The sequence below is a fragment of the Varanus komodoensis genome, unplaced genomic scaffold (assembly GCF_004798865.1).
Source record: "Varanus komodoensis strain SLA01 unplaced genomic scaffold, ASM479886v1 scaffold8, whole genome shotgun sequence".
Lineage (NCBI taxonomy): Eukaryota > Metazoa > Chordata > Lepidosauria > Squamata > Varanidae > Varanus > Varanus komodoensis.
Window position 1 is genome coordinate 6,243,136 of NW_025336481.1, and position 27,857 is coordinate 6,270,992.

The window sequence follows — 27,857 nt, forward strand, 5'->3', positions numbered from 1 at the left end:
TCATTTTGTCATCTTTATTATCTGACAGACAAGGCTCAGCAAGGAGCTGGCTGCCGGTTGTCTTTTTTGCTCTTCTCTTTTTAAAGGCCAAAATCCAAAAAGAGCTACCCTAAAAGACACACCCAGTATGAACCGCGTGCATCCAAACACCGAATTTGTCAACAAAAATGTCACAGTTACAGACAGGGAGCAAACGAGGTGCATTAACTCAGTGGCTGCCACTGGGATCAGTGCAAAGAAACATTCAATGAGTTCAACATGGGAACACACTTTAGGTCAAATGGAACTTGAGAATGAACTTTTGGCAGTTGCTCTTCTGGTCTAAGCTCTAGAGCAACATCTCTGTGCCCAGAAAACCCTGAGGTTTTGTTCCTCCACTCCCACTCCACGTCGCTGATTGTCGGGGTAAAGACCGGGGAAAGCTGAGCTGGTGGGATGCAAGGCACAGCGTTACACCAGGTGCTACCATGGGAAAGGGGCACAGCTAGGCTTGGAGTGTCTGCAAATTTTTCATTAAGACTTGGTTTGGATCTGTCCCTCCCTGAGCACTCAAAGGTGCCTCCTCTGCTGGATCCTGGAACATTCAAAGGGAGCAGTCACAAGGACTTCAGCCTCAGCTTCAAAATCAAGGCTATTTAAGTGCATCTCCAGGCAGTCAATAGAATGCCTCCCTCTCCTGGCTCCTGTAACAGAGAGAGAGGCCTTTATCCTGAGAAAGCTTATCTTTCAAATGACTTCTTTTGTATGTCTCGCTCTTCCTCGTTCCAACAATGGCTAAGGCACGAGAGGGTGGGTGAAAGGCCGCGAGTGGCTCTTTTACCACTCTGTGAATTTAAGCACTGGTGAAAGACAGAAAACCACAGTCCTGGAGATTTTGGAAAGGAGCGCGCTGAGGAGAGGGGTTTTCCTTCAGTTCTCACAGCGCAGGGTGCACTTCGCTTGCTTAATTCCAAACCATCTTGCATGTGAGCTTTGATTTTGGCTGGGAAGAGGCGGCTTCCTCCAATAAGACCCAGGCAGGCTGGTGAAGGCTCATCAGGCTATCTTGCCCGGCAGGCGTGGAGGGAAGCATGGGGCTTCGATGCTCTCCTGGCTCCCGAAGTCTCCCAGGGGGCCTCTGTGGATCTGCTCTTTCTAAATGCTGGTGCGTCTGCTGTATCAGTCCTTGCATGAGTGTGAGGGCAGGTCACCCAAGCCGCCTTATTTCTTACAGTTGGGTCTGTCCTCCGTCGGCAGGCTATTCCTGCTTCCAAATAAGGTACCAAGGAGCCAGCTCTGCTGGCGTAAGCGTTGGGGTGTTTCTTTGAAACGTCAAGAACATCGTCCCTGCAAAAAGATGGAGCCAAAGTCAGCCAACAGTACAGCTCACTTCTTGGAACAATTTCTTGCTGGTCAGCAGTCAAATAGCTGGTATGTCACACCAACAAAATGGGAGTTTTATCAGGCCAGGAGGTACCCACAGAGCTAGGATGATGTGCTTTATTTTATTTTATTTTATTTTATTTTATTTTATTTTACAGTCTTGCTGTTAAACCGTCCTGAGACTACAAGAAGAGACAGCCTAAAAGGTTTTACATCAATAGTCAACAAGTGGATTTCCTTCATCCTGCCACCCATGGAATTATTTCCGCATCCAGGTTAGGGTCTGGCATTTCAGTTCTCATACCTTTTGGGGACTTGTCTGATGTGAGCCGGAGACTGACCTAGAGGTCTACGTACTCTGAGTCCACGTCCACTCTTTTTGCTTTGCCAAAGATCAGGAATGTGCCGAGCCCAAGGGCATTCACCACAGCCACGAGCTTGAAAACAGGCACCCACGAACCGGTACTTTCGATGAGGTGTCCAGCCAAGTACACGCACACAACGCCTGCATGCAGGAAGGAAGGGATACCTTTCTCTGTGCCACACCAACACTCCAGCCTTCCTCCTTGGTTACCTTTCAGATTTGCTGGAAACCATTTACCATCACACCCTATTAGCATGCTCCATCTTGACTGAGGATTATGGGAGGTGCAGTCCAACACATGAAGAGGGCTCTAGGTTTGGGGAATGGCTGGATTCCCTCTTGTTTGCGGCTCCAGAAAAACCAAGCAAGTCTGCATTTGTATAAAGCGATGCTACCACCTTGGATCCAATGGACACCCGTTTGGCTGCTATGCCTCCCTGCCCAAAGAAGCTGGGAACTGTAGTTTGGGGAGGAATGCCCACAGCTGCACCCATGGCTTCCCACCATATTTTAGTCAGATGAGACGCAGCCTGACTGCCCATGCAAAACCAAGCCATCACAATATACCCTTGTGGAGAAAAACCAGCTCCTTCCCACTGGCCACTGCCCAGCTACTGTGAGAACTGCAGCTAAATGTCAAGGGAACAGGGAAATCCAAGGTTGGTGGCAAAAGATGCCCACATCCCGGCTAATCAAAAAGTGCCAGAACTGTGATCTTGCAAGCACTGGTTTCACTACACCATAAGGTAATAATTTACCTGATAAAGCTCCACCTGTATTCGCCACACCTGTAGAGACAGAAAAAGGAAGGCAATGCATGACTCCAAAAATTACCTAATGGCTTTAATTCCCTGAGTCTTTTGTTTCCAGTTCTCTACGCAAACGCATGCATGATTTTCTCTTCTCCCAAATACTGGACTTTGTCTCAAACAGGTTCTCTGCATCCTTCTCTCAACCTACTTCTCCCTCAAGTTCTTGCAGAAGACACCTTCTTTTTTTCTTGTCAGAAAACCTTTCCTGAAGGCCTCTCTTTACCTGGGCTCCTGTGGCCACCTCCGGCACTGATGGTGCTCCAAGTCCAACACACACGCCCTTCTAACCCCGTCAGCTCAAGTGCCTCCCGTCAGGTGACAGGAAAGAGGATAAGGCTCAGCAGTCGGCCTCCAAATCCACACCACTCACTTCAGGCAGCCCATCAAACTCCCACAAAACATCTCATGTACTGCAGGTTTCGGTGTGCCTCATTCAGAGAGCAGCACGGGACTCACAGAGAGCAGATGCTCAGATAGGAAGCGTTGTTCCTTCATCCCCTTTAACCACTCTGCCATCCTTGTTCCACACAGATTCTCTGCTAAAGAACGGTTAAAGGTGGAACTAGTCCTGGTTAGTCCAGAAGATAATAAAGAGTCAGCTCCATGATTAAAAAACCGGGCTTGGGGCTATTCCAGGAAGAATGTCACGGCAAAGGGGAAATGGGATGGCGTCTTGCCTCCCAGTGGCCCTTGGTTCTCCGGCTGATGGGGGAAACCAGAGTCTGCACTCCCTGAGAACATGGTTCAGGTGTCCCCTTATAGCGCCAAGCCCAGTTTTCTAACCGTGCGCCACTGCTTTGCTCTTCCCTGCCAGAAGGAATGTCTAAGAAGTTTGAAACTAAGAACTGGCACCTGAGTGTTGCTCTTCTCCTTCTCCCTCCCCTCTTCCCATCTTCTGTCACGTCTTTTAAACTGTAAGGCTGAGGGCAAGAACTGTCTTAGTATTAAGTTTTATAAGCCACACCAGGAGTGGTTTTGGCTGAGGAGCAGAATAAAAATAGTGCAGATACATAAAGGAAACCATGGAGGCTCAGTCTGGTCCATGTGTCTTGGCATGGCATTCCATGTTTACCTAAACTGGTTGTTTCTCAGCCTGAATATAAAAGCAGGGAATAATTTATCTCACCGAAGAGCAAGCCAGCACATGATGGAGCCAAGTCCTGTATATTGACGGAGATGCCACTGTTAGAAGAAAGTAACAAGAGCATGAATAAAGACCAAGACCAGGAAAGGAAGCTGGCAATTAGTTAATTTCTGAAAAACTGGGTATCATTTTAGCAGAATGTGACCTTAACCGGAAGGAGCACTTTCATAAAGTCATAGAATGGTAGAGTTGGAAAGGGGCAAAAAGGCCCTCAGGTCCAACCCCCTGATCAGTGCATGAGCAGCCGAACCAACCCACTTGGATGGCTGTCCAGCTGTGTCTTGAATGTGGGAGAGCCCACCACCTCCCTAGAGAACTGGTTCCACTGCTGTACTGCCCTAACAGTCCGGACGTTCTTCCTGATATCCAGCAGGAGCCTGGCTTCCTGTAACTTGAACCCATTGTCCCACGTCCTGCACTCTGGGATGATGGGGTATGAGGCGAGGCTGAGGGAACTGGGTCTCTTCAGCCTGGAGGAGACTCAGAGGGGATCTGTTGGCGACACACAGGTATGAGAGGGGGTGTCACACGGAGGTGGGTAGAGGCCAGTTCTCCCCTGCAGAGGAGGGCAGGACGTGTCCAACGGAGCAAAGTTCAGGGAACCCAGGTTCCATTTAGATGCCAGGAAGCACTTCCTGACAGTCAGGACCCCGAGGGTGTGGAATGGGCTTCCATGAGAGGTGGTTGCGGCCCCATCAGTGAGGGTGTTTAAGTATAGGCGAGACATGCACATGGTGGGCATGTCGTGAGTGGAGCCGGCTGGAGCCAGGGGTCAGACTAGATGGCCCAGGAGACCCCTTCTGACTCGCTCTGTTTCTATGTTTCTATGATTGAGAAGAGATCCTGACCCTCCTCTTTGTGACAGCATTTCAAGTACTTGTAGAGGGGTATCATCTTCCCCCTCGGTCTTCTCTTCTCGAGGCTAAACATGGCCAGTTCTTGCCATCTCTCCTCCCAGGGCTTTGTTTCCAGTCCCCAGATCATCCTGGTGGCTCTCCTGTGAACCCTTTCCAGCTTGCCCGTATCTTTCTTGAGGTGCGGTGACAAGCTGTGGCAACAAGCTTCAATGCATCATGCCCTTCCCTGGTAAGGCACACACATTCATGGCTAAGCAGCGATCTGAAGTCAGTCCTCCCCACTCAAGATCTGTCTGCCGAGCCACACCGGCTGCCTGCGCCACTCGCGGATTCCCGGGAAGCATTCAGCGAAAAGCATGTGCTCCTACCTGTGGTTGAAGGTCTGGAATCCGATGCAGGCCGACGCAAGCACAACCGCTTGGCAAAAACTGGAGGAATAGCCGATACCCAAGGCAAAAACACTGGAGACACCTGAGCCAACAACCTTAGAGAAGGAGAACAGATGAGCTGAGGTGGTGGGCAGGCCTGGCTGTCTTCGGAGCGCAAAGCAGCATCACCTGAGCATGACCCCACCGATTCTGAATGAAGAGGAATGCCATCTGGCCGCTCCAGCTGAGGTGTACCTGGATCTAAGTGCCATTGAGCTCTGTGGGATGTCCTGCCTCGCGAACATCCACAGCATCGAAGAACGGACGAGAGGCAACACAGTTTATTCTCTGCCCATCACCACCCTGCTCTTAACCTCACAACAGTCTTACAAGGCAGACCAGAGGGAGAAATAAGTCACAGGCCACACAGTGATTGCAACAGGGTCTTCCTAATCTGTGTTGGGCTTCCTTTGTACTAAACCCCCGCCCCCCTCCGCCCCTGCCTTCGTTCTCATGCAAAGACACTCCTCCTCATGCAGAGACATATTCCCATGGCCCAAGCCTGAAATAACATTTCAGTTCTTCTCTCACCTGCATAAACTTACGAATAGTGATTGCTTTATACCCTGAAAGAAAACAGACAGTCAATGCCAGCGATTAACAGAGGCGGTTGCACAGCACTTGCAGAAGGGAGACCTGGATCTATCCACAGATACCCAAGTAATCTGAAGTAGACTGGCAGCAACAAAACAGGTAGATTTGCACGACGTGGGTGGCTCATGGGGAGGTCGTTAATCAAGGATGATGCATGTGTGGTTTAGCCCTTGAATAACCTACGATGGCTGGGTTTGCACAACACGCCACCATCCCCAAACCCTGGCTGCATATTTAAACTAGCGATCATACCCACCCACCCTGCAGCCCTGCTCATCGTAAGTTAACCCATCGCAATCCAGCCGTGTCAGGCAAACCATCTGCAGTTCTGGCCTTCCAAAGAAATGAAGCGTGACTCTCCAGCCTACCCTGCATTTTAAATCACACTGCTGAAAGCCTGGGAGAACCAGGCGTGAGGTGTTGTGTGGACAGACTATGAGCTTCAGGCCCGGGCCTCCAAACAGATAGATAGATATTTATTTGAACATTTCTATGTCGCCCCTTGCCGAAGCCTCGGGGCGGCTTACTACACAATAAAATACAATACAATACAAAAATAACAATGTAAAATTAAAATTAACAATATAAAATAAAAAAATATATAAAAGAAGTTATAAAAGAAAAGAAGTCGCCCTGGCCAGATAACTAAGTAAATATTGTTAACAATTAAAATGATGTTTAAATAAAAAGGTCTTCACCTGGCGCCGGAAAACAAATAACGACAGCGCCAGGCGGACCTCTCTGGGGAGCACATTCCACAGATTGGGCACCACCGCAGAGAAAGCCCTCCTCCGAGTACCTACCCTCCTAATTTCTTTCACGGAGGGTTCCCAGAGAAGGGCCTCTCCCACAGATCTCAGGGGGTGTTCGGGCATATAGCAGATTCATGGGCTCAGAATTCTTTCCTTCTAAGTGTCCGTCATCCCTGAAGAGGAACCAACTTTCCGGCGATAGCAGGTTCTCCCTGATCTCTCCTGTTCAGTCCCGACCATAAGGGCAAGGCGGTGAAGAGCTGAACAGCGAGCGGAACGTAAGAGGCAAAGCTTTTGCCCTCCTGTTCCATAGCAGGACAAGAGTTGCACCAGTGAGCTTTCTACCTGAAGAGGGGAGTGGAGAACTAAAAGAACCAATTACCATGATCGATGCATCGGTCAGAAAGGAATCCGCCAAATAAGCTCATTGGGATCGCCACCAGCCATGGAACAACATTAAATATCCACCCCTGCAAGAGGAAAGAAAAGGTGCTTCACTAGCAAAGGCCTAGAGAGAACCAGCTGACGAGGCACGCGATGGTTTTCGGTGTTTCTATTGTACTTGTCCTCCTCCATTTCTTCCTCCTCCTCCTCTCCTCCTCCTCGTCATCATTTCTTTACCACTTCAATAGCCAAAATTGTTTGGGTGGTTTACAACCGTTTATAAAAATGCAGATCACAGATACAATAAACACGGCACAGAATGTTTCCAATATATAACGTAAAAAACAATTCAATAGCGCCAAACAGTCTTAGTATAAACTAACCCTACTCAAAAGAGTTGGTGTAAATGCCCCGTCATGCCATTAAGTACCCTGAGATGCCACCGGATGCCCAAGAGAAGAGGGCAGTCTCCACCTGGTGCCAAAATGCGGCAATGCAGGTCTCAGGGAGGCCTCGGCGGGGAGATCATTCCATAATTAGGGATTATGACCAGGCGATGGCCTGACCAGGTCTCCCGGGACGGTGGCGGGCTGGTAAGGACCATGGAAGCAGCTCTTTGTGAACTAGACCAGGACTGCCAACACGGACTGGCAGCAACGGGTCTGTAGGGTTTCAGGCAGGGGTCTTGATGAGCCCCGGCTAGAGATGTTGGGGAATGAATCTGGGGGCTTCTCCATGGAAAGCAGGGGGTCTACCATTAAACGGAGACCCAGCCAAAGACTGCTAGTGCGTATGAGCAGAGGCTTTCCAGGGGCCATTCCGGAGGTGCTGAGAAACACCCCTGTGCAAGGGGCAGGCATGTGCTCCCCATGCAGAAGGCCCCGAACTGGTTCTCCCGGCCTCTCCAGGCAGAGCTAGGGAAGAAGGGTGCTCCAAACCCTGCACAGCCACTGCTGCCAGACAGTGTCCGGAGCACTGAGCTAGATGGGCCAGGGGTCAGATCCTGCCTCGTGCAGGGCTCTTCCCAGGCTTGGCGAGTTCATTTGTCATGTGCATGTCTGGTCAGTAGGTGGCGCAACTTTACCACACTGAGCTTCCAGCCAAAGATGCACATGCCCAGTCTCTCTCCCCCTCTCTCTCCCCTCCTGTTTTATTAATAACAGTTAAGGAACTGCAAGGGTAAGGCATATTTTCTTGCAAAAGAAATTGGGAACCAATTCTGGTCTAGGAGGAGATGCCAAGTGACCTCATGAGCTCAGCATAGTAGGATACACGTGTGTGGAAATAATTTTGTACAAGTACCAAGTGTGTTCTAAAGAGATTGCCATTATTGATCAATAAAGTGTATTATTTATTTATTTATATTTATTTAAAGCTATTGTAGCCCATCCCATTACCAAAGTCTCGGTGTTATTATTATCTCGGTATTATAAATTATTATTATTACGCTTACAATTGGATTACTACTACTATCAGCAGTAGTATTTTTATGTCTGTCTGTCTGTCTGTCTGTCTGCCTGCCTGTCTAAGGTTTTTCTGGATCATTCTCTTAGCATGCTCTCAGTGGTATCACACTGCGTTTATAGCTGGCCTTTCTTCCTTCTGCAAGGAACGCAAGGCCGCTTACAACATTCTCCCAAGATCCACCTATTCCTGCAACACGAGGGATTAAGGAAACCAAAATCAAAGGAGAACAAAACCCAAAGAATTCGCAGGCGGTAGGGCTGGGTGTAGGGCAAAAGGCTTGGTACGCAATTTTATTTAAAGCTTTAGTAGGCTGTCCCATTACTAGTGTCTCAGAATGGTTTACATCAACGGTTTACAACAATTTTGTCCTGCTTAGTAGGCCCATTGAAATGAAAGGAACTGATGTCAGCCTAACATTGAATGCAACCCATAGTTTTAAATGGGTACTACTGAGAACCAGAAGTGGCAGGGGCTGCCCCAGAAGTGGAATTTTCCCCTAGAAATGTTCATTTTCAAAGCAGCAGGAGTGCATTCAGCTGCCGTACCTGCTGCAAAGCTGAGCCCCCAGCAGGAAGGCACAGCTTTTAATCTGGTGCTGGCTAAGCACCTCCTCCTGTCCATTCCCTGGAGCGATGCGGCATCAGAGCCTTGTGGGGAAATTCGCTTGGCCTGCAGGGCCCAGGTCCCCCCTGCAGGGGGCAGCCATGCATCCTGGCGCAAGCTCTGCCTGCTACATGGTTTGCCGACCAGCCCATTCCTCCATCTTTCCCCTGTTGCAGGAGCAGTTTTACCCCCACGAGGAAGGCTGCCTGAGAGCCCCTCTGAAGGGATTGAGCAGGACATTGGCGCTCACTGTCCGAGACCCTTCTCCAGGCAGGTGTCGTGCATGAAGCCCCGACAGAAACAGTGACTCATGAGGAGACCTTGCACTTGGCACCCAGTGCCCAAGAGTCGACCCCACAACCAACGCAGGGACGGCCGAGCCAGCTGCTGCGTCTTCCTCTGAGCCCCAGCACTGGACCTTTATCAGAGACAGAGAGTCATGAGAAAGAGGAAGCTGCAAGTTCTGCTCAGGAGGAGGCAGAGCAAACTGCCTCTTCCCCCCTGATGCTGATCTCCCTGAGCCAGAAACAGAAGACACAATCGGTGTCCGGTGTCGTGGATTTTTCAAGAGCCCAGAACAGACGTCTTTTACGCCGACCTGAACAGCTGCATAAGAGGGAGGAAAGTTGTGTCTTGGGAGAATGATCCCATGTGGGCTCAGGAAGAGGAGCCATTATAGGGCTGACATCTGCTTAGCAAGGACCCCTATTAGGGAACTTATCTATAGAATTGAAATCTTGTAGACAATTAGCATTAAAGGACTTTGGTTTTATTGCTCTAGAAGGTGTGGAATGTTTACATACCGGGCTGCACCTCTCGACAGCAGGCTAGAAGAGGCAGGGCCTTTTGGGTGAGGGCACCCCACCTGTGGAATGGTATGTGCCCCGTCTTTTCCATGCCAGAGGAAAACCTTTTTATTCCCTCTAGCATTTTAGGATCATTTGGCTATGACTTTGGGTGCTGCTGCTGATTTTAATGTGCTTTGTGGGTCCTGTAACCATTCAATTGCCTGCGGGTGGTTTTTCTGCTTTATTTTGTGCAGGTTTTACTCTTGCATTAATGTTTATGCTTTTTAAGTTATTGTATTCCATCCAGAGGACTTCAGTTATTGGGCAGTTTAAAAGAGCAGTAAATAAAGATCTACACCTTAAACGAGAGCCCAGGTATGTCCAAAGGGGCAGGCGGGATGGCCTAGTGGTCTCCTGGCAATTCTACTGGGAGAAGGATGCCATATCTAAGCCCCGGGTGGAGAGCTGCCTTTTGCTTCCCCTTGTCAGACGCGCGCCAGCTTACTTTTGAATCGGGAAATGTTTCTGTGAAGAAAGTCGGGAGCCAGGAAAGCAGGGTAAAAAAGGTGCTGGCTGCACACAGCTGAGCCACGATCACGGCCCTGGTGATATACATGGGAAAATGCATGGTTAGGTACGCATGTGCAGCCGGTCCTCAGGGTATGTCCAAACATCATACAAAGCATTGCAAGCGCACCAAGCAAGTGGAAACCCCAGAGGGCCAGTAGCTCAAGGACGGAGCACAGGCATTTCTGGTGGGCGATCCCACCCACAGTCCCTGCCATGGCTGGCAAAAAGGGGATTCGGTCATAATATGGACGGTCGCCCCATTTTCTGGGGATTCTTGTCACCTCCCTTTAAAGTAACCTATGCCAGAGGACATCACCAGCATGGCTTTGCATATGTTCTTATATTTTTATATTCAAAAAGCAGCTTAGCCTTCATAAGGACTAGAAACTTGGGGTTTTTTTAACATAAGGAACACCAAGTCTTAAGATACAGTGGTAACTGATCCCTAGCTGTGGTCAGGATTGAAAAAGAAGCAAAGGAAAGCACCTGCAGCTGGAAGCCGTATAAAGGTAAGTCCTTTTGGGACCTTCCCCTCCATCTCCAGAATCAATACATGGAGGGAGAATTCATGGGCTCCCCTTTAGGGTGATGCATGAACATCAGCAGCAAGAAGCAGCAGGCACAGTTCCAATCTCCCCTCCATGCCTGAAGTGTGTGTACCCTGGGGAACATTTCTGAGAAATGCTCTGTCACCATCATTTTTCCTACTATGACTAATTCCATTTATGCATCACTTCCCACTGCAAAGATCAGTCCCAGCACAAATTAGAAATACAGAAATCATCATGAATAGAACAGAAAAACCAATAGAATCCATAATCAGCACCATGAACTCAAGAAAAAATAATTTAAAGTCAATAACATAATAGTTATTATAATAGTGGGATAATAGTGTTTATCCAGCATATACAACATCTCAGCGCGCGCGCACACACACACACACACACACACACACATCCACGCATAGACGGGCTGGAATGAATGCAAGGCACAGGAAAATGTTGAATAAATAATGGACTTACCATACTGGAGCCTTTCTAAATATTTGTTTCCAAGGCACTTTGGTCTGTTTGGATAAGGAGAGGCACTGCATTAAGTCTTCTAATGGGGGGATGATTTCTAGAGCACAAGAGAAACAAGATACCTGCATGTCATGGTTGATAATATAACATGTGAATGTGCCACGGTCTGTATTTGCTTAGGCGGGCTGGTCTGCCCTTCAGACACTGCTCCGTTCACCTCTCGATTCCTACAAGCCTAAATCCTAAGAAGCTAGTTAGGGATGATTTACCAGAAGCAAACCAAAAGCTAGCCCGTTTCTCCCTAGGTTAGGCAGATAGGTGGACAGCCCCAGCTTCAAGTTAAATGCCAAGAGGAAAAAGCATACGGGTAGTTCTCACTGAGGTAATCGATCTATGCCTGGGTTGCACCAATTTATGCTATCATGATGGGCAGAATCTCCCTAGGTCTGCCAGATGGCATCTGAAGGGCCATAGGATTTTTCAGATTCACAGATCTGAGGTCAGCAAAAGATCCTACTGCTTCTCTGTGTTTGTAAGAGAGACCCCAAAGAAGCAATTTGGAGGAGTCCTGGGAGGCAGAGAGGGGAAGAGACTGGACACAGCAAAGGTTAGATGTATCTTCAGCCTCCTTTCTAGTCCCCTCTCCCCCAGACAAAAATCAGCCACCCTGCAGAAGGAATGCAGAGGCAAAGCCTGCTCCACATGGGATGCCCAGCATCCTCGGAGTCCAGGAGGTTGCAGGCAACCCCACCGGATGGCTCCCTAAATTACGTGATTCCATTTAAAGAAACAAGGATACAAGATATCCCTGAACTGAGGAAACTAGGCATGTCAGGTAGAAATCCTAAGGCAGACACCGTCTGCTATTTTTCTACGTTGGTGAGAACGAGCACCACAAGGCCAGCAGTAAAAAAATAAAAAGATTCCAGAAGTCAGCAAACTTGCTTCTAATTATCTGCACAGTGGGAAAGCTCCAATATAAAATGGGTGGGTGGTTTAACGTTTGTTAAGGGTGCATTACTGCGCAACTTTAGGCAGACCAAAAAGGCCGACAACTCTCAGAATGCCCCATCTACCTGGCTGACCAAGGCATTCTGGGCGCTGTAGAACTATTTGTCCATCTAAACTTGCATAGCATTGCACCTTACAGAAATAAAATAAACAATAAAATCTGGTTCCGGATCATGATTGTTGTGCTTTGCAAGTTACAGACAGTTTTTATACACAGTTCATACTGGCAAGCCCCTTCCTCTTGCAAGGGATTCCACTGACTCAAATCCAGATTGTCCACACAGTTTCAAATTAATTAATTAATTAAAACTTTTGTGTGCTGTCCCTTATGCAAGGGATCTCAGGACGACTCACAATCAATAAATCAAAATCAGATACATTAAAAATAGTCAATAAAATCAAATACATTAAAAACAATCTGAGCAATATTTATATTATTTATTTATTAAAACATTTCTATGCCGCCCCATTCGCCGAAGCCTCAGGGCGGCTCACAACATAAATGACATATAATCAATAAAACATGACTGTTACATTAAATACTAATTTTTTAAATACCGATTAAATAAAAAGGTTTTGACCTAGCGCCGAAAGGAGAAGAAGCCCAGAGCCAGGCGAACCACTCCAGGGAGAGCATTCCATAATCTGGGCACCACCGCAGAGAAGGCCCTGCTCCAAGTAGATGCCCTTTTTACCTCCTTCAGGGAGGGGTCTCGGAGCAGGGCCTCCCTTGCTGATCTTAAGGGGGGTGAGGGCATATAAAGAAGGAGACATTCCTTCAGGTATCCTGGTCCCAATGCATGTGATGATGATGAAACGGAGGTTTCATTAGGATACACACACACAGTTTCTCTCTCTCTCTCTCCCCCCTCCCTCCCTCCCTCCATATACAAATATAGCGAGACAAGAGGCATTGCGCATTTCAGGTTATTATGCTGAGCACCACCAGGTCCAGAACAGGAAGGGCAGAAATGCAATGCAAGGAAATATCCATTTACCTTTCTCATTCAGGAGGTATTTGTACATGCAGTAGACCCACAGCAACGTCAGCACGCCTGAGAAGTAGAAGACGCTTTCCCAGCCGTACCAGTCGAGGAGGAGAGACCCGGCGGCCCCCATCACCAGTGTCCTGCCAAGGGAGGGAGAGTCAACATGAGTCATTTGTTTGCCCTTCCATTGCTGAGCAGGGAACCGAAACTAAAGAAGGGAAATGGACCTGGGCAGTCCACACTAGCCTCACGTGCACCAGCTTACAGGAATGGTGCTGGCCTGTGCGCTTGCCGGAAATGCATTGCCCCCTTCCCATCTGTTGTTTGTTTGCTTGTTTGTTTGTTTAAAACTTTTGTATGCCGTCCCTTATGCCTTGGCATCTCGGGATGGCTCACAATCCATAAAATTGAAATACAATCAAATCACATGTATAAAGAACATAATTCAATAAAAATTTACAAAAAGGACAAAATCAAAGCGACTGTTCGACACAATTAAAATATTAATTTTTTAAAATAGTGATTAAATAAAAAGGTTTTGACCTGGCACCAAAAAGAATATAAACTCAGCACCAGGTGCACCTCTCTCCAGGGAGCGCATTCCATAATCTGGGTGCCACCGCAGAGAAGGCCCTGCTCTGGGTAGTTGTTTTTTTTTTCTCCTTTAAAGAGGGCTCCCGGAGCAAAGCCTCTCCCCAGATCTTAAAGGGTGTGAGGGCATGTAAGGGAAGAGGCGCTCCTTCAGTAACGGGGGAATACATCTCTCCAGCTCCTAAGTCTCTGGTAGCCTCCAGGCCTTGGAGAGGGGACTGTGGAGGGATGGGGAGAGCCTCACAGAAGGAGCCCAGGCCTCCACAGGCCGGATTAGACCCGAGAGCTGGAGGTGCCCCACCTCTGATGTGCCTCACCTGCCTGGCTCCATACGTTTGATATCACGAAACACTTGAAGGGAGGAGGAAGAGGGTAATGAGGAGCCAAGATCTCAGGCAAAAGCCATGCTGTGATTTCACACTGATTATCTATGTTCCAGACAAGACTGGAGTGGCAGAGCATTGACTGACTGATTGATGAAGGGCAGGGAAGACGCAGGAGCCGCAGCTGTCTCTTCACCCCCGCGATCCCTGCGGTTTGCTCAGGAAACTCACCCAAACTGAGACCCTGTTCCAATGGTGCTATACGTGAATGCTCTTTCACTCTCCCGCACCTTCCGCGAAAGCAGGCTGGCCAGGGCAGGAAAGTGAACCCCTAATAAAGGACAGAGAAAGGAATCCTGTGACAATTCACAAAAGTTTGGGGGCAGTTCCTCCAGACACTACACAGCCCCTCTTTAACTTAGATCATCTTTGAAGATTTTCTTGAGAAAACGGACACCTTGTAAAGAGAGATTGCATTGTTGGTCGGCATTCATTTGTTAGCAGCTTTCCCTGCAGCAGTTGGACTGTTGTGAACATTCTGTGACGACGCAGCCGCCAAGACTCCGGATAGAACAGGATTGCGGACAACATGCACATGCTGGTAGGGCTCCATATCTTTCTATATAAACTGTTGAAGTGCCTATAATTAAGATGACCCTAAACAGGCAGGCTGCCACTGTGGGCCAAGACTGAGGGGGGTCTCTCCCTCCAGCCCAATACAGAGATGCTTCTGCACTTGGCCTGGATCCTGGAGGTACCAGGGATCAACTGCAGGCAGGGGTGCCTTCACCCTGCTGAACCTGGAGTGCCACCTATTACCATTTCTGAAGACTGGAGATCTGGCCAGGATAGCACACCATGTCTTCATTCCATCGCACTTAGACCAGTCTGATGCAAGTGTCTGGAATCAACAGCTGGACCAGAACAGAACGGACAGGCTGCTAACTGGGCCTGTGACTCCTTTGTTGCAGGAGTGGGAAATCTTAAGCCAAGCAGCCGAAAGCAGCACTCCCGGGGCCAACCCCAACTCCCCACAGCCCACCACATCCTCGACGCCTCCAAGGCCCCACACTTGCCCTTCCAACCACAGTTCATTCGATGGTTTCCCAGTTATAATGGCATTCTCCCTCCACCACGCACTGTGTCAGGATCTGGGCTGCTCTGGCGCTGGCTCTGGAACCAGAACAACTACCACTGTATTCACAGGATCAATCGCAGGCATTGCTGGAGCTCTCGTTCTACTGGCAAGCACCAGCTGGGAGTTCTGGGAGAAGAACTGTAAAAGAGCCGGCTCTTCCCTCCAGAACTGGCCTCAGCAGCATGGGTCTTCTTGCAGTGCCCGTACCTTGCTGGACTGCCTCTACCTGGGTCTCCTGCCTTACTATGTTGCCTCTGCAGCAGAGGCCCTCCTGTTTGCTGCTGTGCCTGCATCCTGCCTGGCCCTTCCTGTTCATGCTCCTGCATCTTGTCATGTTGCCTCAGCATCACAGGTTCGCCTGTCTGCTGCTCTGCATGCCTCTTGCCTGCCTCTTCCTGCTCCTGGGTCCTGCTTTTCCACGTTGCCTTGCTGTAGCGCCTGCCCCTTGGCTGGCCTATATCTAGCCTCACCTGCTTACCCTGCCTTGCTGTGTTGCCTCTGTAACTCAGGGCTTCCTGCGAGCCGTGGAGCAGGTCCTGCACCTTGCCTGCCTGGCCCTTGCAGCATCTGGCTCCTGTTGTCTTGTGTATGATTCATTCATTCATAAATTTACATGCTGCCCGCTAATCCAGAGGGATCCTTGCTGTGTCGTGTATTCTGCCTGCCCTGTTATCCTGCCCTAGGTGTCTGCACTCTTCCGATGCTCCTGGTTCTCGACCCTTGCCTTGTTCCTGACCAGGTCCTTGTTCTGCCCTCATGCACTCTTCTGGTTCCTGACCTCCACCTGTACCATGACTGTGATTTGGACTTCCCATTAACTCCTGCTTTTGGACTCTGTCCTGTCTGAAGTTCTGTTGCCTTGGTCCTGGTTCCTCTGTTGCTTGCGCCTTGCCTTATCTCTGGCTGCCCACATCCCAGCCCTGGACCCTGATGCACTGGGTGTGATGCCTCTTCTAAAGCTTAGTCACCAGCAGTAAGACCATGAAGGGAAAAGCAACTGGAAGTTTTGGTATTTGGCCCCTCCCCTTTTGCTGCAGCCCCATCCACCCCAAGAATGCCGCCCCCAAGAGCTTCTCTGAATTTAAATTTGGCTCCAGGGCTGGAAGAAGCCCCCCACCCCACCCCCAGCACTGCTTTGGCCGTCCATTCACTCACCCCAACTTATTTCTGAGCAAAATGCAAAGCGCTTGTGCTCAGCTTTACAGCTCATCAAAGCCTGGGAGCAGCGCTGGTTTCTTCTGCACGAGTCTGCCAAGACCACACCAGAGGTCCTCCTGCGTAGCCCAGGAGGGTGCGTTTTCAGTGCTCAGGCTCTGGCTGTCTGTGCCTCCCTGGAGCTTGCCTAGATGGCTAAATGCTCTCGTTTCAAAGGGCCTGAGGAAGCTGGATGACACTAATTGGCTGATCCTGTTTCAGCTCGCTGCACTGAATTATCTGATTGCTGGAGGACATTTAATGGTTTGAATGGCTTCCTGTCTTTCTCCTATTCTGCTGTCTGGACTTGGTGTTTTTAATCATCTGTTGTTAGTCCACTTGCATCTGCCCCACTTAGAAAAAACACACAGAGGGGAGGGCAGCTGACATGATCTTTCCAAGCTCAAGTGCAGATGGAGACAAAATGTCCCAGCAGATGCCTTCAAGCTCTGTTAAAAGCATACAGTCCGGTGTATTTATGGGCAGCTAAGACAGCAGAGAAACAACTCTGTTCTGTCTCCCCTCTGTGGCCCAGTGGAACTTTTTGACATCGTCTGGGATCTATTCCATGCTGACCTGAGGCCCACCACCACGTATTTACTAAAATTGCTTGCATCCCCGAGAACCTGGACTCCAACCGTGCAGACTCAGGCAAGTGGCCAAAGGACTGCCCGATCAGGTTTCCTGGATGAGTTTCAGTAGGTACAACCCAAGAATGTTGACAAGGCGCTTGGGCAATGTTTTGCTATGTGCAAACATATCCTTCCTGGAGCCCTGTGCACCCACCGCCCTCGCCTTGTACAAACTAGCGAGGAGGAAACATTCAGCTGGGCCACGGAGGAGATGAATGCCTCCTTGCCAGAGGGAATGATGCCAGGCCACCTGGAAGGTGCAGCAGGGGGACCGCTGCTGGGGAAGCCCTGCCTGAACCCAGGAGAGCTTGGCAACTCTTGGCTGGTGGCAAATACCCCTGCTCTGGGGGGGCCCCCGAGTGGGTGCTGCCCAACCAGCTCCAGGCCCTCTCAGGTGAGCCTGGCGACCGGATCCATTGCAGCCGGGGGTCAGGCTGGGTTTGGCACAAAACTCATCCCAGGCACCATCAGGACGCTGTTAGTGGGTGCTTCTTCTGGCTGGATGGAAGGCGATCGGCCTGCACTCAGCCCTTGGGGACTCTCCTAAAGCCACCCGTGTCACTTGAGGCTTGTGGCCACAGGGGCATGGAGTACCACCCACCCTGCCCTTTTTAAAATGGGCTGGACCACGGGTCCTCAAACTGCGGCCCGTGGGATGGATCCAGCCCGCCGTGGCCATCCATCCGGTCCACACCGCCGTTCCCGCGTGCACGTTTGCTGCACGAGCAGGGAGGTGGTGGCTCGCTCGCTCGCCCGCCCGCCCGCTCGGAGGTGGTTTTGGACTCACTGGGAGATCTCTGAGCGAGCCACCGCCCCGCATGCCCGATGCCACCTCGCTGGCCCACACCCCCAAGCACCCCAACCTCACCGGCCTGCAGCCCTTCCACTGGCCCCCTGTTCAAAAAGTCTGAGGACCTCTGGGTTGGCCTCTGCAGAGGACTCTTTCCACAGCAAGACTTTCCTGCCCCCCCCCCCGCTTCCCTGGAAATGCCCCTCCCCCGGGAGTTGGGAGATCCCAAGGAAGACCAGGATGTGATGCCAGGGGTGGCAGTGGGAGGGGCGGAGTTCTACTGGTGCAGCTCTGGACCCCCCATGGGGTCCAGCCCCCATGGGCTGGGTTGAGACAGCACCTTAACCTCCACTCAAGGGTCGAGGATGGATCGTTGCTGAAATATAGGCGATCGTGTTGCCCGGAAATGTCTGAACTAACAAGTCTCGGCTCGTCCACCATGAACAACCCCTGAATTGCTTTTGTGCACTGCGGCTTCTTCAACATAGTTTATCTTGGTTGGGTTTCAATAACACGGTAACTCACATTTCATGAGCAACCTGCAGTTCTAGGGCAACCCACATTCATCCCATATGCAGCCCTTGAGTTGTCCAGAATCAGTCACTGTCTTTATAAAAAGGATTCAGCATGAAAACATTGTCAGTCTTCACTGCTGATATCTTGCTCATCCTGATTCTGAATCTCGGAGTACACGTTGATTTTAACAGGTTCAAGAGGGAATCTTGTACCAGCGCTGTGCAATTGCCTCCTCTGAGCATCGCAGCTACTAAGGGCACTGAGGAATCTTTCACAGGCATGAATGGACTACAGCCCCACCACTGTCCCCGTTTCCTGCCTCCTCTCAGAAGCAGATCTCCTTACCTTGCAAGAGCCCCATTAGGAACCGGGAGATGGTCATGAGAACCAGGTGAGCAGACCCAGGATAGATGAGCAGAGGGGAGATGGCAGTGATGGACCCCCAGGCAGATGCGGAGAAGAGCAGGACTTTCTCTCCTCCTATCCTGGAAGACAGAGGAGAATCAAGATATCGGCTGCAGAGATGCTCTCTGCAGCTGAAGAGGATGTGTTAGTGAAGGAGAGAATGCTCCAAGAGGGACTCGAATGCAGCACATAGGTACCATGTGCCTGAGACTTTAAGATCTCCTGGGCAAGCCCTTCCATCTGCTTCATGGCCATGAGATGCCCATCTGGAGGCCACTCCTTCCCGGAGGCCTCTTGCAGGCTCTGGAACTCCCTGTTGGGTCAGGCCAGGTCGGCCTCTCTGTGTTGTCCTTCCACCAGCAGGCAAAGTCACTTGGAATCAAGGGGACATTTGGCATAAAAACTGGTCTGTTACAGAATAGGGTTTTAATTTGGTTAGTCCTGTGTATTTATTTTATAGCCATGTTTTGTGTTTTTTAAATAATTAGATGTCATGTTTATTCTAAGCCATCCTAACTCTTAGTACCATTTTCATTTGGGGAACAAAGAAGGCTTGATTGATTCACTTTGTGAAATACAAGCTCGCCACATTTCTCTCTTCAAGAGGTTTCAACAAATCTACCCTTGGATTCCAGCAGTTCCACAGGCAGCAACTGTCAACAGAACTGAGCAGTGCAGAGCTGAAAATTAATTTATGCCTAGCAATTCTCCTCTGCAGTATTGCATGCTGGTAAAACTGAGAACGCTCAAGTTCAGAAGTCAGCTTTCACATTCAAGATGCAAACTCATCCAGATACTAGTCAAAATTTTGAGTGATGAAACAAAAAATGCTGGAGAATTCTGAATAGTTGTGAATATTGACATCAGCACGAGAGAGATAATACAGTAAAATTCAGCATTGTCCATACCGGTCACTCAGGTGCCCTCCAAGAATTTGCGTTAAGCAATAGCCCCAGAAAAAGCTACTCAGCACAATGCCAGACTGTTTCTTGTCCCAGTCAAAGTGAGCACTCATGGCAACTACACAGATGGGCATTGTCACCCGTGCGCAGTACAGCAAGCAGGTTCCAAGTAGCAGCATCAAGGTCCATATCCGAGACTCAGGCCTGCAAACATGAAAAGAATATTTGTTGTCGAATATTTACTTGAGCATGTGTGTGCCTCCTTAAGAAGAAATGACATAATATAGGCATGGAATTTGGCATAAGGTATAGAAAACACAGCTTTTGTGTTTTATTTTTAAAACAGAGCAAGTTTCTAGTCCTTAAGACTGCAAAAAAAAAAAGTCTTGATAATATGTGGACAATGCCATAAGAGCAAGGAATGTGGGATTTAAAGCAAATAAATGAAAACTGTGCTTCTCAAAGTGGTGTGCATCCAGTACCAACCTGCACAGCCGTGCAGTTGAACCATAGAATAAATCATATGAAGTTCTGATTAGAAGAAACATTTGGGTGAGTCATGTAAAAGTGGCCACACAAACAGAGCACAACAAATAAACAGACCCCCTCTACCTATGTCTGAAACCTTGAAAGGCAGGAAATCTGGACAGTTGGAGGGCAAGCTGGATCTACTATTTAAAACTCTGTCTGGACCACTCCCTTTCATAACCGGCCATATTCTGAAGGACTGTCGCTCGTCTTCCTTGCTGAGGTTAATCGGGGCTATGTCTGGCAGGTACCTGTAACCGGGGTAATCTAGGAGGGCAGGTACACTACCCTGAATTCCAACACAGAAGAAAAGTTTATGACATCTGATGGTGCACTTCTTCTGACCATGCATTCAGTCCTTTGATCAACACTGGAGACCCTCTTGGGAGGGAGGCCTGAAGGATGGCAACAAGACGTTCTTGGCGGGAGTCCCCCAGCTGCAGAATGACCTCCTTGCTGAGGTTTGCCATCTTTTCAGGGCCAGGTGAAGACTTACCTCTTCCTGCGGGCATTTGATTGGCCATTTCTATCAGTTGCTTTTATCAAGTCCCAGTATCTAGCAGCCTAAATTGCATTTAAATTCTGTACGTTACCCATTTTATACAGACTGGGTTCCCTATGCCAATCGGGCTAATACACCAGGGATGGCTTGTCATGTTGTGTGGACCCAGCCAGAATAGTTAACAAGCCACAGCTGCAACGTTCCATGTGAACCCAGCCACAATGTCAGCATTCTCTTGTATTTGCAGGTTGCAGTTCTTCTGAGCTGCCCAATCTGCACTGGCTATTGGGAGATGAGTGAATATCAAGGCAAAGGGATGAATATTAAAGAACAAGCCAAGAAGACCCTGATCAAAGCCTTTCTTGCAGGTCTTAATCACCAGGTAGATTGATAAGGAGACTAGCTTAGCAGGCTCAGTGTGCATTTTGATGCTTGAAACGCTTCCCAGGCATCCATCACACCTACGGGAACATCAGCATCATCCTCAGCTGCAGATGAAGCGCAGAAGCCGAGGGCACGCAGAGGGGAGATTTGAACCAGGAGCTGTCCGAGTTACAGCTTGATTCCTTGCCACTGCTCCTGCTAGCTCCATGCTAGCACAGCTATCACACACCCCGCACTTGTTACACCCCGTTAGAACCAGATGACATAATGCGGCTGGCACAGACTTGGCAGCTTCCCTCCAGGGCCTGAGCGAGTCTGACTGGTCTCCTGTTCCAGAGCAGTTCCGCACAGTGTCAAAGACCTTCAAAAGACCTGCCATTCACCTGTCATTCTGAACGGAGCTGGCACAATTGACCCAGCTGTGGAAGGATTAGCATGCTGACAATTTCTTAGCATGACTCCCAAGCCTTCACATGAGACAGAAGGAAGAAAGCTCTGTCTTTCTTCTGCAGACCCAAGAGATAAGCGTTCCAACATTTTTAACTGGGAAGCATTAAACTCGTATAGCCAAACCCCATATTGCATCGGCTATTTTTGAACAAATTATCCAAGATCAATTTCATTTTCAGCGTTTGAGGTCCTTCTTCAAACCCTGAGTTCCCCACTGAGAAACCCTGCAGGGCTAGAGGCATTCCACTCAACTCTCTGAGTAGCCCCATTTGTTTTTAATGGGGACTTACTCCATCCCAGACCACAGGTCCTAAATCTCAAGAAAAACAGTTCTTACACATAGATCCAACTGTATTATTCCAATAAGCACAGGTGCTATCTTGCCAACTGAAACTAGGTGCTGAAATCTGCACAAGAAAAGAATCCAACCAAAGTTACATTTATGCAAGAAAGTCCGTGTAATATTTGTACAACCTGTTGCACAAGTCTAATGCGCAAGCACTTTCACAATATGCTGAAAGAGGATCACTTGGACCAGAAACAGGGTATGAATCTTCCATATCCAGGAGCAGAACCTTCAGCCTCCAGGCCAGATAAAAGGAAAGATTTTCTCATTCAGTCTGGCCCTTTAGTCCATTGCTCCCACCCCTTTGTCATGGAGGTGAAAGCAAGGATCTCCGTGGAGAGGAGAAAAGAGCTTTTCTTTGTAGGGCAAATGGGGTGGTGCAAAGAACACACAATCCAACTAATTCCCAGACCACTAAGAGATCACAACGAAACTAGCCAGGGCTGCTGGGAGTTGAAGTCTGACAGTATCTGGGAGGGCCACAAGTTCTCCACTGTGGTCATTCCTGTGGATATTTTCTATGAACCAATGCACTGTTCTTTTCCTTAGGAGAGAAGGTCACTCCATAAATCAAGAGCACTGAACTTCAAAGACAAATTCAGCCACTCAGGTCTATCTCACCAGAAGTCCGGACCCCCTTCTTCTGGCCCCACCCTCTTTCCCCTTTCATTTGGTGCTTTCTCAGCTTCTTCACGTGCCCCGCTCCACTGATTCTAAAATCTGTTTGCAAATTTGCATCTCCTAAATCTTGGTTGCCAGCAAAAAGAGGCATAAAGGAACATATGCAGGTATCTGTGGCCCCACCTCTTTGCCTTTAACCCCACCCCTTTCGCCTTCAGCTTTGCCCACAGGGCTGCAGTCCCTGAGATTTTGTTCAAAGCAGAATTTGGGACTCAGCCGGAAGTCATTCTACATCCTGCCATAAATATTGCTGGATCTCAGCCCTCAAGGTGCTGGGATGGACTCTGCACTGTTTGTAAGAGCATCTTCCCACCTTCACAAACACAAATACATGTTAACAATTAACTAATCACACACAGAAAAATCCTGTCCTGAGAATTATTAACCAAGTCCTGGCCACACACTCAAATGATCCCTGGCATCTTTCAGACTCAGCCTAAAGATGAATATGACTTCAGTGCAAGTAACAAAAAATCTGCTACGCTGACAAAAGCACTATTTCAGTGTGTGTGTGTGTGTGTGTGTGTGTGTGAAAGGCAGGGAGAGTGACTGATACAGCTTCTTCTCTACTGTTATGAACTGTCATTCATTCTTAGCCACACTTCCAAGATCTGATTCAGACAGGTGTGTGTGCCATTATTATTATTATTATTATTATTATTATTATTATTATTAATTACATTTCTATGCCGCCCCTTGCCGAAACCTCGGGGCGGCTTACAACATGATAAAATACATTGAAATACAATAGTACATAATAAATTACCATTAAATATAAAAATACAAAAAAATACATTGATTTACAAATACAAAATTAAAATTATCAGTATAAAATAAAAATATAGGAGGAGAAAGAGAAGGAAGAAGAAGTTGCCCAGGCCAGATCATATGTTTTAACAATTGAAATGATGTTTAAATAAAAAGGTCTTTACCTGGCACCGAAAAACCAGTAACGACGGTGCCAGGCGGACCTCTTTGGGGAGTGAATTCCATAGGTTGGGCGCCACCGCAGAGAAAGCCCTCCTCCGGGTACTTACTCTCCTAATTTCTTTCATGGAGGGTTCCCAGAGAAGGGCCTCTCCCGCAGATCTCAAAGGGCGGTCGGGCATATATGGACGTAAGCGCTCGTTCAGGTAGCCAGGACCCAAGCCGTTTAGGGCTTTGTAGGTCATAATCAACACCTTGAATTGGGCCCGGGCTTCAATGGGAAGCCAGTGAAGCTGATGGAGGACTGGAGTCATGTGAGCATAACGCCCCGTCCCCGTCAGCAACAGCACAGCAGAGTTGGGGAAAAAACTTCAGCAAAAATGTCCAGTTTTCCAGCTGATCAAGAAAGTAAGAGAGTGCCAGAAAACTGGATTCAGAAAATGAGATACTAAATGTAAGTAAGAGGATAGCTTTTATTGGACCAATTCATCCATGTATATGCCTATTTGCACCTCAGGTTTTGACTATTTTCACACTGAACTTATTCCTTTTCCTAGGAGACTTTAAAAATATAGATTGGCAATGCACACCAATCCAAGTATGTGGGCAGGAAGTAACAATGCAAGAATATTCCATATTACCGATGCTAAAGACAAATCCTTAATATATATATGAAGTGCTAAAGCATCCAAAAATAAGAGAAGGTCCTTGCTATACTGCCACTTTACAACTGGGTTAGCAGTCATTATCCCTTCTCAATATGGCACAGGAAAACTAAGATTTTTATTAATTATTGCATTACATTCATATTCTGCCTTTCTTCTGCTTACAGGGAGGCAAAGACAACTTATACAGTTCTCCTCCTTCCCATTTTATCCTCACAACAACAACCCTGTGAGGTAGGCTGGGATGAGAGTCCATGACTGGACCAAAGTCATCCAGTGAGCTCCATGGTTGATTGGAGACCAGAACCCAGATCTTCCACATTCTAGGCCAACACTAGCCCCTACACCACACTGGACCTCAAAATGTGAACGAGAAATACTATTTTATTTTATTTTATTTTATTTTATTTTATTTTATTTTAATTTAATTTATTTATTTAATTTAATTAATTAATTAATTAATTAATTAATTAATTAGTTTATTTATTTATTTATTTATTTATTTAGGGAACTTCTATGCCGCCCCATTCACCGAAGCCTCGGGGCGGCTCACAACCATAAATAAATAGAATCCTATAAAACAATAGAAATTAAACTGTCTCGGGGATGGCAGAATACAGACCTCCAGTTGTTTCAGATTGTACCTCCTGGCATTCCTGATGCCTGGCCATGCTGTCAGAAGCTTCTAGAAGCTGAAATCCTAAACATCCTAAGATCTATTTTCTGCCCATCTCTGTTAGCCATTCACCTGAGAGATATTTACACAAAAGTAAAGATTATTCCCCCTTCATCTTTACAATAAAATAAAAGACATTCAGTACCTCTTCAAACTATTATTTTTATGCTCTTTAGCAGAAGCCAGGACTGGTAAAATGGAACAAAATAGATACACATTTGTAGTGTAAATTTCCTAATGCTTTCAGAAAATTCTCTGGCTTGAACGCTTTTCAAGACTGTTCATTTTTCCAGTCCTGACCAAGTCTGCTGATATGAGGCTGAAATCAGAATTTGCCTCCATCATATAGAAGGGCTTCTGATCCAATGGAGCACTTCTGTTGGATGAATGGGTGAGCGGGGTGAATTTAGCTGATTCCTTGTGCCCCTTCATTTCCATGTGTGTGTGTTTTTGCCTGTGTGTGTCTCCACTGCTGCTCTCCAGGCCTGGAGAACCCTCTGGCTAAAAATGCCACTCATTTGCTGAACTCTGCTAGGGTGTGTGTGCGTTTGTCTGACACAAACACACAAACCAGACACAACACAGACACACTTACACCGACGGAATGCGGCACCCGGGTCGCCAGCCAAAATTACAGCTTTAACTGCTTTCACTTGGGTCTCAGGCCTACCTTTGCCAAGCAAGCAAGTTTTTGCCAAAAGAAACCCAGTGCTTGTGGAAAGGACCCGATAAAAGTGGTGTGAATAAACTGCTTGGAAAATAGTACACTCTGTGTGTGTGTGTGTGTGTGTATGTGTCGTGTGGGGAGGGGGAACATTTTGGGTGGCAAAGCCAGCTTTCTCCTTTTAATTATAGCCTTTAAAAAGACCTCTCTGTTTGTAAAATAGGGTAAGGAAGGTATCCAGACTGAACAGGAATACCCGTTTACAAACTGAACCACAAGTAGCACATTTCATGGGGAAGAAAAATGACCCAAGTTTTGCCAGGCTGGCATTGTCTCTTTCTAATTTTGATGTTTTGTTCCTGCCTCACTATACTTCGTCACAGGCCTTGGGTCTCGTTGCTGTCCTACCTTATAGATGGGTTCCTAATCCAAAACAGCTGCAAAACAGAAATGACAGGTCAGAAAACAGAGAGAAATCCAAGGCCCAGGCCAGCTTTCCGGAACCTGGTGACCTCCAGATCAGGGGGACTACAATTCCCAACATTCCCAGACAATGGCTATGTGGGATATAGGCTATCCCCCATCAAGCATGACTTTTTGCTACAAAGACAGGACACACAGGGCAGTATTTACAAACAAACCTAGCATCAAAAATGGCAACATCTATGCCCCAGCAGGAGAATCCAACCTCCCAAGAAACGGAGGTATTTCCCTACCTGCTGAGTGGAAAATTGTTGTTCTTCATCTACTTCAAAGAGGGACTCCAGCATGAAATTGCTGGAGTAGATTTTATCAGCCACTTTGACTTCATTCATTAGTGTTTCATTGAGGGAAGTGACTTATCTCCTGGTGTTAAATCAACAGCGCTCAGAAGATAACATTATCACTAAATACTGCTAATGTGTATAGACATTTTTACCTCCTGTATGGTTGGGGTAAATACAGAAACACACACATTATCTGCTCATTTTGCCCTCATTTTCAGTTTTTCCCCAGCTATTCAGCTGCTTTTCCCAGCATATTCACATGAGTATCTGCCAAGGGAGATAGCTAGGTTTCATGCAAGTTCATGCATACATTCCACCACAGCCGAATTCACACGTGCAGAATCTACTTCCCAGTATCTGCATTCCCCAGATCTGCTAACTGGATCCTGGGGGCAAAAGAGATCCAGTGAGAATTCTGAGCCCAGGAACTTGTGTTGAGCAGCAGAAGTGAACCTACAGATCCTTCTACGTTTCTGCCTATCCCAAACTTTCCTTTCACATAATGTGGTGAGAAGGGACTCTGTTGCTGCCGCTGTGGAGAGTCAGGAATCCTTGCCAATCTTTTGCTAATCCTCCATGCAGTCATCAGATCACTTTTGTTCTAGCTCATAAAACCTTGCAGTGCAAGAACTGCGTCAGTCCTGGAAAGGTCACAAGCAACTCCATCATTTTCTGCCACGGATCAACACCCTCCATCATTAAGACTCAAGGCTATTCACAACATTGCTGGTAGCTGATCTAACATTTCATCAAATAATACTGACCAGCCAGTCACGGAAGGGGGAGAAGGAGTTGGAAAAGTCCCAAACAGAACAAATGGGAAAGCAACCCAAGGGGGAGAAAGCAGGAAGCCAGCTTTTCAGTCCACCATGCCAAAGAGTTACTAAAACAAGTGCATCTGATTTGAAAGTTTGGCTTCCCAAGTTAGCTGAAGGACACACACACACACACACACACACACCCCCCACCCGCCATGGAAGCCACAGGGTCTCACCTGGACCAAAAGGAATCGGCTACTCCGTCTTTTTTCATGCCTTCATCATGATGCTGAGGATGCGAGCCTCTTGCAGGCTGGAGTTTCTGATGCTTTGGGTGGTAGAGGGAGAGCCGCACAGGCCCATTCACCTGCACTCCATTTCTGCCGACACTCAAGGCCATTCAACTTGCAGTTAAAAATAAAATAACAGAAATTAACAAGAAAAGGGTGACGCTCTCCAGCGCACCGGCTGTGCCATGCAGCCACATCTACGAGGAAGTGAGATTGTCCCCAGAGGTCTGGAGGTCCCCGAGGCGGTGGGGCAAAGGAATGGGGCAGAAGGGGACGAGAGATGCTGAAACGCTGGGTGATATCTTCCCACCCCGGGCTAGCTGCCTCGCTGACTACCTCCTTCTCTGAGACGTCTCTGGGTATCCAAGGCAGAGGCGAAGCCGGGAAGCCGCACAGCTCAAGGACCCAAGCCTCGTCGCCCAGCAACATTTAATCGCGCACGCCGCAACATCAACCGGCCCGCGGCTGGATCCGGCGGAGCGATCTGCAACTCGGGTGGGAATTTTCTCTCTCTCTCTTTGCAATAAACCCAAGTCCACGTGTCACTTTTTTCAGCGTCTCTTCCTGTTTGGGTCTCTTTC

At 48.1% G+C, this 27,857-nt stretch overlaps 1 protein-coding gene across 1 annotated transcript; it reads right to left on the minus strand.

Annotated features, from left to right (window-relative positions):
* Window positions 1–27,781, minus strand: SLC17A9 (solute carrier family 17 member 9). Its single transcript, XM_044455296.1, has 15 exons — window positions 27,613–27,781; window positions 27,223–27,390; window positions 19,645–19,842; window positions 18,677–18,816; window positions 14,293–14,392; window positions 13,157–13,287; window positions 11,148–11,244; window positions 10,061–10,157; window positions 6,696–6,783; window positions 5,499–5,533; window positions 4,908–5,023; window positions 3,665–3,720; window positions 2,485–2,514; window positions 1,667–1,867; window positions 1–1,326 (listed from the first exon to the last, which is right to left on the minus strand). The coding sequence occupies exons 2-14, from the start codon at window positions 27,384–27,386 to the stop codon at window positions 1,704–1,706; spliced, it is 1,416 nt and encodes a 471-aa protein (XP_044311231.1). The 5' UTR covers window positions 27,387–27,390; window positions 27,613–27,781; the 3' UTR covers window positions 1–1,326; window positions 1,667–1,703.
* Between the last annotated feature and the right edge of the window lie 76 nt (window positions 27,782–27,857).